Source organism: Plectropomus leopardus, chromosome 16 (genome assembly GCF_008729295.1).
Source record: "Plectropomus leopardus isolate mb chromosome 16, YSFRI_Pleo_2.0, whole genome shotgun sequence".
In the NCBI taxonomy this organism is placed as follows: domain Eukaryota; kingdom Metazoa; phylum Chordata; class Actinopteri; order Perciformes; family Serranidae; genus Plectropomus; species Plectropomus leopardus.
In genome coordinates this window covers 5,868,915-5,881,902 of record NC_056478.1, presented here as the reverse complement: position 1 = coordinate 5,881,902, position 12,988 = coordinate 5,868,915, and the positions used below count along the sequence as shown (strand labels likewise).

Genomic DNA, 12,988 nt, shown 5'->3' with positions numbered 1-12,988 from the left:
GACGATAAGACGCCTTCTCCACGTTTAATATATTTTGAATAAAGTAATACAAACAATAATGCTCTTGAATATTTAATGAATTTTGTTATTATAACAATATATTTTTTATTCGCAAAGGGGAATTTTTCAAGTCAACTCTGAAGTTTGTATCTTACATGCTGGAACTGACAGATGCTCTTAAATCACTCAACTAAATTCATAGCAATAAAAGAGTCAAGTTTTTGGAAAATTATGACACTTTCTTCTCCGAATCCTCTGAGTGTACTGTGTATTTTTTATATTTGTACATCTGTTTATTTTTCTTGTTATTTTGCTTAGTTTCTTGCTTTACATCTATTCATTAACCTATTTATTTTATCATCTGTATCATATTTTTAGTTATTTCGATACTGCATTTTTACCTAAACCTTAAGAAATACTGTTTGTTTGTTTGTTTGTTTGTTTAAATTTACCCATGCTGTTCCTTTCACATGATGTTTTGTATATGTTTGGTTTGTCACTTAAAATAATGATAATAATAAAATTAAAATTAAATACATTTTTAATCCTCAGTAGGCCTACTTCCCAAACACACATATTTTCCTTTTCCATATTTTTTATTAAATATGGTCCACAATCAATTAAAAAACAACTGTTCACTGTTTTCCATGCAGGCATGTGAGAAAAACATTTTTCATTGTGAATTTTAGGTTACGCAACATGATTAATTGAAGTACAAAGTAATTTTGTGTGCAAAGTATTGCTTTAACATTGTCGGCATTAGAATTACACTCAAATTGTAATAGGCCTAATGATGAGTAACATGTTTTTTGCAACTCAAATCAAAGTAATCATTTCAATGGGCCTATTTTTTGGAGCGCTGATGTAGACTAAAACATCATTTACATGTAAAGTTGATTATGACAGGTAGAAGGGCTGATATATTAGCCCATAAAACGTTATTTCTGTTGGCATATATGTCAACCAATACACAACGAGTTGATGAACACTTCAACATCAGAACAATTCCTATGCAATATCCCAGTAATACCAGGTACTCCTTTTAGGGACTGATCATTATTTATGAGAAGGGAGGGGCTGGAGGAACATGGGTAATGCACTACAAAAATGTTTTGAGCATGGGGGAGGGAGTTGTGATTTTTAATGTTGCTTATGTGAGGGACATTCAACTTTAAATGGTTGTATTTTATTCTTTTTTAATATACATATTTTTTATATATATTTATATCATTAAGAATAAAAAAAGTCATGCCTCTCAAACCCATAAGTGAGTGGTGGTGGTATGAGAGGTTTTTTTTTTTAAATGTTCAAACTCAGACCATTTATAATAGGTAAGGTATTACCTCTCTGCCTCCTACTCTGAAAAATAAATATCATTTAAATTCAAATGTGTATTTACGTATTTAAAAATTACAGGAAAAATTGACTGAGCATTAAGCTCTTTTACAACATATGACAGCGATAAATTCATCAAAAACAAACAATTAGCAGCAATGTCAAAAGTCACAAATTTCAATAAGATCAATAAAAAGGATGAAACGGATTAAAATAGCAAACAAATCTGCAACCAGTAAAAAACAACAAACAAAAAAAAAACAGCACAACAGAGGAAAAGACAGAAATTATGACAATAAAAACTATTAACAATTTATTTATTAATAATTAACACTTATGCGTTACATTAATGCACACTGGACTGTACTTTCTCTGCACACTGTAGGTTCATTTATATAGACTGAAGATATTTGCATTGTAACTCCAACTTCTGCACAACTGTACAATCCCTCCATCGCACCTTTTATGTTCTCTTTAGGCCTATTCGATTATTTCATTTTATATTTTTATATCATTTCTATATTTTTCATCTTACGTCTTAATATATTTAAATTTGCTATTTTTATTCATCTGTTATATCAATTGTTTTGCACCAAAACACCAAGTCAAATTCCTTATATATATGTAAATATGCTTGGCAATAAAACCAGATTGTGACTGAATTAACCAAAGCAGGAGCACTGTACAGAAACTGTATTATCCAGCATACACTACAGACATATACCTAAGTAATTTCAATACCTCCTGTAACTTGTTCCATTTATTTGGTGCAAAAAAACAACCCTATAAGCTAATTTTATTTATATTTATCATAATAAAATAACTAAAATCTGTATAACTTTAGTAATTGCTCTTATAATATCCATTTCCTGCATGACACGCTTCCTCAGTAATCACAGTGTACGGCCATGTTTTGTTAATAGTGATTAAAGTCAGTTTTAATCATTAGCTGTCAGGTAATAGGCTGGTTCCCTCAGTGTGTTTCTCCGTAGTTCCCCCGCCCTTTTCACTCACAGCCTCCACGTCACAGACTGATCATACGGGAACCGTTTTGAATGAATGATCATGTCGGAAAGACCCGGCTGTAAACCCCCTCGTGGCTCATCAGGACTCACTAAACCCTCGGATCTGTTCCACATGCAGAGGACTGGGTGTGATTTTTGAGGCTGACGTAATGTTAGAGGCGATTTAATACTTAATGAAAGCTCAAATGGCGTCAACACGAGCTAATGGGCCGGTCTGCGCCTTCAGTGTCTGCGGAGCGCGCATGCGAAATGGCGTATGCTGCCTTCAGGGACAGTCAGAGATTTTATTATTCAAGTTAAGAGTGAATTTTTTTTGGCCACAGTGTGTTGCACAAATCCTAGATTTTAGACATTTAGAGCAGCCTAATCAATTATGCTGTAATAAGAGATTAAATCATTCGCATTTGAATGCAGAATTAAGTATGCCAACAAATATATATATATATATATATATATATATATATATATGTGTGTGTATGTGTATATATATGTATAAAATGTGCATGTTTGTATCTGTATCTGTTGTTGTCTATGTCATAGCAGTAGGGCTGTATTATATGATACATGAAGTTATTTATTTATTCTATTTGTTAAGGGGCTGTCAAATATGTATTCAATTGTTATTATTGATATTTATGTCTGTTGTATTGACAGCTATTATTGTTTGATTTATACCTGCAAGCTGTGTTGAAAATAAATAAAATATAATTTGGTCACAAAAAAAAGCTGCCAATTAATAATTTGGTCTTTGGTGCCTTAAATCATTAATAAATAATGTGATTATTAGCCAACTAACATGTTAGTAGGAGTCATTTACAGGGTCAGATCAGTCAGTACTTCTACTAATGTTCTACTAATGTGTGAGTCCAACCTCATTTTATTTATCTACAACAGAATTTTTATTCTATGATTTTATGTTAGGGAATTAGGGAATATCTTTTATGTATTTTATTTTCACATTTGTGGACAAGAAGTTTTCACAATTGTAAACATCTTCAAATTGCACTTAAAAGGGAGCTAAAATCTTAGTGCAGTGGTTTAACTTGTCACCTTGCTGCAGTCGTGTAGGGGTGTACTCCTGGGGCAGGTTCAATATTAAAATAGTGTACACCTTTTTACTACAGTTTCCAGGTTGAATAACATGTTTCCTTAAAACGTTGTGAAATGGTGTGCAACTGGCCCTGACGTAAAATCAATCAATCAATCGAGAAAATAATCAACAGATTAACTGACAATGAAAATATTTTGTAGTTGCAGCTATTATAGACAGTGGTAGAAATATAAATATTTATACATAGCTAGTTTTATATTTTCTACCTTACTGTTAGCTACTTCTTATATTTAATATCTACTACAACTACTACTACTACTAGTAGTACCATGACGACTACAACTACTATTTCTATTACTACTACAATTAAGACTACTGAAACTATTAAGACTGAGACTACAACTACAACAATTACTATGACTTTTACCACTACGACCAGTATTAAAACTATGACTACTACAACTAACACAATCTACAACTACTACTATGACAACTACCAAAACTACTACTTCTACTACTACTAGGACCATGACTACTACTTCTTCTTCTACTACTATTACTACTATGACAACTACCAAAACTACTACTTCTACTACTATTATGATCACAACTACTACTTCTTCTACTACTACTTCTATTACAACTACAACTATTACTACGACTATGACTACTACCACTACCACTACTACTACTACAATTACAACTACAACACCTATTACTACGACTAAGACTACTACCACTACCACTACTACTACTACTACTTCTGCAACTACCACAAGTACGACTACTACTACTTCTGCAACTACAACTACTACAACAACTAAGACTACTACAGCTACTACTATGATCATTACCACTACGACTACTATGACGACGATGACTACGCCTAATACATCTAGTGCTACTTCTACCACTACTACTATTACTACAACAACTATTAGGCTACTTCTAACGCTACGGCTACTGCAACAACAATTACTATTACTACTACTATTAATTATTATTATATTTATTATTATAATTAATTATTATCATTGTTGTTATTAAACAGCATTATCATAGAAATAGTGCGATAAGCAAAAATAGATAAATTAAAACAGATAATTGAAGTATGGAGAGAAAAAAACACTCCAGTCTTCATATAATCGGATGTTTTTTTCTGCGTCCTCAGATGTCGGAGCTCCTGAGGAGTCCGTGAACGCAGCAGTGGTGTGTGTGAGCAGTGTAGAGGAAGTAGCGGCTGATCTGGGTCCGCACCTTTTCCGGTAACACAGCACCGCCACCGCTGTGACTGAACGGCTGGAGAGAGAGGAGAGAGGGAGAGAGGGAGGAAGAGAGCCAGAGAGCGGCAAGAGAGGGGAGAAACGGCCCGGGGACTGGGGGAGGATCGCCGCAGACGCAGGTATGAATCCCGCTCTCTGTGTTGTGTGTTTTTGTTTTGCTTTTCCGCGCGCACAGAGAATATTTTTTCGGCTCCAAAGTTGTCCTCTGTACTAACACCCCTCCCTTCTTCTCTCTTGTGTCACAAGGGGAAGAGAAGAAAGTCGGATGAATCAATGACCTTTTGAGCGCTCTTCCTCTGGATGTCCCGGTGCAGAAACGGACCGGAGAGCTCACATTTTGGGGGATTTTTGGAGAAGAAAAACACTGAGCTTTGAAATCCATCGACTGGAAGTGGATAAGGGCAAGTGTGGACAGCCGGCAGCCAAGGAGGAAGTGGAAACCCCGGGCTTGGACAGGGCCTAATTTATAGTAAGCTTTTTAAAAAATCAAAATAATAATAATAATAAAAAATCAAAATCCAGCTCAACTGAGGGGATCTTCTTTTTAAAAAAAGATTTGAAATATGGATTTTGAAGGAAGTCTAGTTTAAAACAAGGGGATGTAATATTTTCGTCTTACATTGGAGGGCAGTGGATCATGAAAATACATCCACACCCAATTCTGCGAGGGCTACACACACTCTGCTCCCATTGAAAGATCGCCCGCTCAGGTCACATCATCAGCTAATTGAAAGTCGCCGCCTTTTCTTATTTTGAATACTGACCCAAAGCTGCCATCACGTGGAGGGCCCTCCAGCACACACTGACACTGTAAAAAAAACACCAACTTTTCACTCATACGAAAAGTCTTTATGCAAACAAGATGGGGAAAATGCTGTCAAAGATCTTTGGCAACAAGGAGATGAGAATACTGATGCTTGGACTGGATGCTGCTGGGAAAACCACCATCCTGTACAAGCTCAAGCTGGGACAGTCGGTCACCACCATCCCCACCGTCGGCTTCAACGTGGAGACAGTCACCTATAAGAATGTCAAGTTCAACGTGTGGGACGTGGGGGGGCAGGACAAGATCCGTCCGCTTTGGAGACATTACTACACGGGCACCCAGGGCCTCATTTTCGTGGTGGACTGTGCCGACAGGGACAGGATCGACGAGGCCAAGCAGGAGCTCCACCGGATCATCAACGACCGGGAGATGAGGGACGCCATCATCCTGGTCTTCGCCAACAAACAAGACATCCAGGACGCCATGAAACCCCACGAGATCCAGGAGAAGCTGGGCCTGACGCGGATCAGAGATAGGAATTGGTACGTTCAGCCCTCGTGTGCGACGTCGGGGGATGGACTTTTCGAGGGCCTTACCTGGCTTACCTCAAATTACAAATCTTAATGTTCACCAGCTCGGACACTTGGAGGCGACAAAAAAGTAGCTGAGAATGAAAAAAAAATGCAATCTGAAGCAATTAATACCATGACCTCTCTGCCGAGTATATGTCAAAGAGAGTAGCAATTATATTTTGTTTTATTTCTTCATTATAACTCCAGATTTCATTTAAACAAAGACAATTTATTTTTCTTTTGGCTGACGTTCTTTTTTTGTAGTTTTCAGTGGAAGCGAATAGGTGACAAGAATATTTTGTTTTTAACAGCCACTGAATACTTAGTGATGAAATTTTAACACCAACGTATTTTACCCTGAAAGCCACCTGAAGGTTTTTTTTTTTTGACATTTCTTGATTTGCTGTTTCAAAAGCTACATTTGATTCCAATTCAAAAATTCAAGTGTTACAATTTGAACAAAATTGATTCAGATCACTCAAATTTGAACAGTCTAATTCATATTTAAAAACGCAAATTGGGAAAAAAAATCGTATTCGATTGGTAGGAACATTAAAGCGTGATTGCCTATCCTGTCCAAGGAAGCAGGCATGTTGCTATGGGAATTTTTTCAACTTGAATTTTTAGATCTGAATTGGACCAATCAAATTCCATTAACCTCAGTCTTTTTTCCTTTTCTTTTTTTTCTTTGTGGAAATTGTGACACTTAAATTCTGGGGCTTAAATTTGACCAAATTTGAGCAATCTCAATTTTTTTTTGAGATTTCAATTTTTTCAAATTTGAATTTTCTTTTGTTTTCTTTTAAATTCTAATTCTTGAATTTCTTTGACCAATCAAATTTGAGCAGCCTCAATTATCTTTTTTTTTTAATTTCTTTGGAAAATTCTGAATTTGAAACCATTGGGGTAAAAAACATGAATGAATTGCAAATCAAGACATGTCGGATTTGAATTCCAAAGAGGTGAATTCAGAACAAACGAATTTAAAGATACATGGTTTTCACAGTAAAACATAATTCAATACGATAAATTCAGCGGCTGTTAAATTCCAATATTTAAGTCTTTTATTTGCTTCCATATTTGCTTTGGTTCACATTCTGTATAATCAGTTGAAATATACATTACGCTTACTTTTGAGCTCTTTTCCTTTCTTTTTTAAAAAATATAATTTCTTTTAGGGGATTTTGGGACTTCTACTTTTACCCCCGCTTGACTCTCATTCAGTATTGTCATCAGCTACATATCCAAAGGATGGGAAAAGTCCAGAAACCATTGCCTACATCAGCATATCATGGCTCAAACTGCCTTGTGTAATTTGTAAGAATGTGTACTCTGAATATGTTAGGACCTTTCACAAACACAAAAAAATAATTGATTGTACTGGGATGATCGAGGAAACGTGATTATTTCCATTGTTTGAAAAGACACTGTGGACGCCGGATCTTCACACACACACACACTGTGATATGGATATATATTTTTGTTGTTTCAGGGTCTGAAGCTGTTACCATCAGTTATTACTGCCTCTGTTGTTTCTCCCAGAGCTTCCATTATTACTGCTGAGTATTTGTAGTTTCAGCTGCCTTAGTTAGGAGGGACCCGGGTTACAGGTGCCCCCAAATCAAGACCACGGCAGACGGTATTCTCAACTGCTGAGTTTGCACTTTGGGAGAAGGGGGGGGGGGGGGTGGCTACCAACTAGCTGGCTGTGCACATTTAGATTGACTGACTTTTGGACCCCAGCAAGTGTTTACGAAACTCCCAACCCCCCACCACACCCTCCAGCATAGGTGCTTCAGAGACTGCAACTCTCCTCTTTTAGATTATTTTTTTTTATTCATCATCATGACTTTAGGTCCTGCAGAAACACACAAACTCTGTTAATACTCTGTTTTTTTTTTGTTCCCTTTTTTGCTATGCTGATGAAATAATAAAAAAATATATCCAGATCAGTACGGAAGTGACGCCTTTTCAATCTGCGACCGTTAGAAAAGTAATATTTCACTTCTGAACACGCCAAGGAGGAAGTGAGATTTAAAGGGCCGTTAGAAAGTTTGAAAGAAGGACGAGGTGAGCGAGGTGAGCCTCGGCCTGTTTGCTCTCTGTACTGTGCATGTGTGAGTCACGCCGGCTGTGAATAAGTGATGAGATCTCTAGTTTCAGAGAAGTGACTGTCAGGTAAATCCGCGCTTTGCTGCAGGTCTTAAAGTATCACTTTGTCCATCGGGGAGCTGATTCCTCACATGGCTTTTGACATTTTCAAACAAAGGAGGCAAATTAAAGAGGTATAACGTGGAGTCCAGATCTTGAACCATGGGCTGGTAAAAGACGCCAAGCTAAAAGGACACTCTGCTTTCTTGGTAATGGATAACCTTCGACAAGGGTGCTGTTAAAAGTTACAGGAAATACACATTTCTCAAATTTCTCATCATGTCGTGACAACAAAAAAATGCAACAGTCTGATGAGAACTTGTTCATGAGGAGAGTGAATCTGGGTCACTGAGAACTTGAAGACAGCAGCGTCTTACCTCATGATTGTGTAACTGCTGAGGTTAGGGTGACAGTCAGCCTCACGAAAAAGGGCTCTGCCAGCCTGCCGTTTTACCTCGTCAGTTGCCAGAAGGGGCAGACTTGAGATCAGCAGTGATGCCCCCAAAACCTTTTCGTAGGGGTGGCCAGATGGGAATCTTACGGTGTCACACCAACGGCAACTGAATTTCAGAAATTTGATTATGCTGTTGAAGTATATAAGCTAATGAAAAATATGTCTCATGAGAGTTGAGGAATTACATATTGATATACTTTGGTTCATTATCTTACAGTTAAAAATACTAATTATTAGGGCTGTCAAAGTCAATACTGCTCGAATTTTGACACGCAATTAACGCACGTACGTTCTGTAATCATGACCCACCCCGTAGTTTGGGAAATCAGAAAGCGATGCAGCAGTAACACTGCTAATAGCAGCAGAAACAAACCTCCGCACACAGAAATGGATAAAGAAAGGGTTTGGTTTTTTTTCCAATGACAAGTTCAGCTGTAAAGCCCAGCCAGATGGTTCTCTTAACACGATCAAAGTTATTTGCATTTACTGTCGATGTGACGTGAGTTACCACCAGAGTATGTCGAGTTTCTGCTGGCCAAACACACAGCTGATGCACACAGTCCTCCTCCTCCTCGCCACAGACAGACCACGCTGGATACTTTGCAAGGGAGACGCCTGGACAAGTCTACAAGCGACAAACTTTCAACAGCAATGTTGTTGCTAGTTGAGTTTAAGTTTGCCATAGTATGCTTTCAGCATATTTTTTGTGCATGCAGTAACTTGTTCCTGAGAGTATTCTGGGTATTGTTTTGTATTGTTGCAATAATAATAAACATAAATTAGTATAAAGCAAGCATATTTGTCCACTCCGTTGTTGATAATAACTATGGACCGTCATACCATTAATTGCAATTAAATATTTAAAGCGATTGACAGCCCTACTCATTCCGATGTGAATAGACTGTGCATTATCATTAACATTTTGAGTTCCACAACAATCCTTTTTTAATGAGATGTATCTATGCACGTTAAGGCCCAGACACACAAAGTTGTCAATCGACCATTGGTCACTGTTGGGCTGTCGGTGAGCGTCTGTCGCCCAGTTTTTGCAGTGCATCCCGCACTGTTGCACTGTTTTTAATGCCTCCAGCTCCAATCAGCATTGATGGGAATACAACACCGGAGTGAAAGCGGTAAGTTCAGTTCTTTAACCGGCTAGATGCAGAAACACGCCAACACTAATTACCATCCATCTCCTCCTAGCAGCTAAAACACAAATCCAAATACATCTGCACTGAGTTTCAAAAGGGGGACTCCATATGTGATAAATAAAGAGAAGAAACCACTGAAAAGTTTTCAAAGATCACTGATCATACTGCTCTCTGCTGTTTACCTGTTCTCCTGCCTGTCAGTGACGTCACACGGACACACCAACAAGACAACACACACACACACACACACACACAGACACACATACACACACACACACACACACACAAAAGCAGACAGAAAGGCCGACTCGCTTTCCAGAGGTCACTTCAGTGGCAGTGGGAATACAGCCAATCACTCATATTTAGTGGGTTTAACCGTGTGTAAAAAAATCCATGTGTACACACTAATTTTGGTGGGAAAGGGTATTATATCAGCCTCCAATTGTTTGGCCAGCAATTGTGTCAGGCAGGCCATGGTCCTCCTTGGCTCACTCTTGGGAGGGCCACTGGATATCAGGCCACAATTTTTCAGCTATTCATATTTTATTTTATCTAAACCACTGACTATACAGTATAACTGCTCTGAGTTCCATGTGTTTCCAGGCAATAAGAGGAGAAAAATAGCTAAGCTAAGTTCAGCTTCCCCTACACACGCATCAAAAGAGGCGGGTGTGAATTGTGGGTAGTGATATCACCTTGTGAAGTCAGGAAACGCTTGAAATACGAAAATAGTTGTCATGGAAATTGGTGGTTTAGGTGCAGCTCGCTTGTCGGTGAGCAAAGATAGTAAGTGTGAGGTTAAAGATTAACATATAAATGTTAATTTCTGAACATGCAATGCAGGAATCCCCCACAAATATCCAAAAAATGTCCCTTTTTGAAGGCCACGTTTTCTTTTTCTCATGTGTTGCTGTAGAGTCACAGTCCAGGAATTCCTGTGTAGGAATGCTTGCTCTCTATCTCTGTTTTCTCTCTGTTTGCTCATGTAGTGTTTGTTCTGTGGCTGCTGATTTGAAGTTTGACCTGTTGCTTTGTTGAAAGCTGCACCAGGGCATGTGACGTGTCCAGCATGAAGGACAGGGACAGACAGTTAAACTGAGACAGATACACAAATGCCACAGCCTGTTATCTCTCCTGAAACTGCTCACTTTCCAGCAAATTTTGGGGGGATTTAGAAGCTGCACCAGGAGGAATTTCCTGTATTTTCAGAGCCCACTATTGTAATGAAAGCGCTTTATTTGAACAGTTGAGGGCAGTGCCTCTGCAGTGTCAAGTATGATCTTGTTTGCTTATAACTTTCCATTCATGACTTCCACTGTGGATGTGGAAATTCCAAAGTGAAGTTTTTTCATTGCTTAGGAAAGGAAATATGGAAAGCAAGAGCAATTTGAAACAGCTCCTGATGTTACGTCAGCGCCGACTCAGTGAAACACGCTGCACATGTCAGAGGCCCTTTGTACAGCTGTCACTGCACTCTGCAGCAGATGCACATGCACACACTGGCTGGTGTCAAATGCTGTCAGGCTCACCTGTGGCCCTCAGTTAAAGGACACAATTTAAGAGTTTGTATCGTCACTCCTACTTAACCAGGTATGAACTCTGTAAAACTGCATTTTTGTCAAGAAAAACCTGCCTGAGACAGTCCGCCGCGAGCAGAGAAGTTGCTCATTCTGTTCTTAAAGGGATAGTTCATATTTTTTTAAAGTGGGGTTGTTTGAGGTCCTTATCCATAGACAGTGTGTTACATACAGTAGATGTTAGTCAGTATGCCCCCAGTTTAGAGAGGCATGCAGGTGTCTGACATGGAAGCTAAGCAATGTAATGCTGTGGATGGGGGCCGCAACAAAACCTGTTTTAGCCACCAAAAGAGAGTCACACCTAAAAATATCAATGTCAGTTTAAATGTATGTTCTGAGTATTTTCAGCACTTTACCTTAATGTCAAACAGAGATTTCCAACAGAAAAATGAAGCCGTTATATTGCTCTCCTCAATGCCAGACTCCACTGACAAAAGCAGTCATTTTAGCTCACTGAACACAGGAGCTGCTGGTCTACTGCTGCTGTGCTGTTGAGTAACTTTGGTGTTTAAAAACACAAACTAGCTGATTGAAGCAGCTGTATACGAGCAGCTCCCGTGTTCAGAGAACTTAAATGACCATTCCTATTACAAGGTCATCAAATGCTGCCACTTATACAGTGCTTTTGAATATGATCCTGATGCCAAAAGCCACCTTTCGCGTCTGTATTATCGTCATAAAACATATGGGTTGGCATAACAATCACCATCATTTACCTTTTCTGTTAGATGGGAGCTGATCTCGTCCTCTGCTCGGAGGTTAAGGAGCTCCCGAACCTCATTGTTTTCCCAGTTTACGGACATTTATGGTGGCCGCTCTTCTTTTTTGAATTAGCCGCTAATTGCTACAGCTGTTTTTTACATCTCCTGCATTGGGTTGCACGCATGAATATGTCACCAAAACATCACACTGGTACCACTCATGTCTTTCTGGCTTTACTGGCTGTTGCTACCTCCATTCCTGGCTCAGAGGCGAGACCACTCTTTCCCCCTTTTTGGATGTTACATACATGCGGCATAACAGCATAATATTCCCGCCATGAACGAGCAGTGTAAATGTGGCTAGTATCGCATTCAATGAAATTGATTTTGACTCTTTTAGGTGGCTTAATACATTTTGTTTCTCACCCCTCCACAGCAGTACATTGCTTAGCTTTGTACTCCAGCCTGCTTCTCCAAACGGGGAACGTGCTGACTGTCATCTACTGTGTGTAATACATCGACTTTCAATAAGTACCTCATACAACCCCACTTCAGAAAACCTGAACACTCCCTTTAAGTTATTCACATTTACCCTGCAACCGCACGGATACGGTGACACATGTCTTTCAGTTCCTCATCATCATCATCAGTCACTTCAAGACTTATGTTATTCACTTGCAGCGTGTTTCCTGTGAGCGGCCTCCCAGTGAAAGCTCACAGCGGAAGTGTTGGATTTGAATGAAAGCTCGAGCTCTGTGTTCGTTCAGCTTCAGCTCCGAGCGCTGCCATTGTACGCTGCTGGGTGGGGGGGTGGACCGGACTATTGTACGCCCTTTGAAGGGGGAGCTCTCAAACAATACTTTTAAATGGAGCTCACTGGCAGTTCCTCTGTCATTTGTTTACTCAGGCTCTTTGATTTCAA

At 38.9% G+C, this 12,988-nt stretch overlaps 1 protein-coding gene across 1 annotated transcript; it reads left to right on the top strand.

The window, feature by feature from the left end:
- Positions 1-4,702: 4,702 nt before the first annotated feature.
- Positions 4,703-9,430, top strand: arf6a (ADP-ribosylation factor 6a). The gene is made up of 2 exons (XM_042503206.1): positions 4,703-4,813; positions 4,941-9,430. The coding sequence occupies exon 2, from the start codon at positions 5,557-5,559 to the stop codon at positions 6,082-6,084; it is 528 nt and encodes a 175-aa protein (XP_042359140.1). The 5' UTR covers positions 4,703-4,813; positions 4,941-5,556; the 3' UTR covers positions 6,085-9,430.
- The last annotated feature ends 3,558 nt before the right edge of the window (positions 9,431-12,988 follow it).

What these genes read in the sequence shown, in the direction of transcription:
- arf6a (XM_042503206.1), top strand. Translation starts at nt 5,557, where the DNA reads ATGGGGAAAATGCTGTCAAAGATCTTTGGCAACAAGGAGATGAGAATA.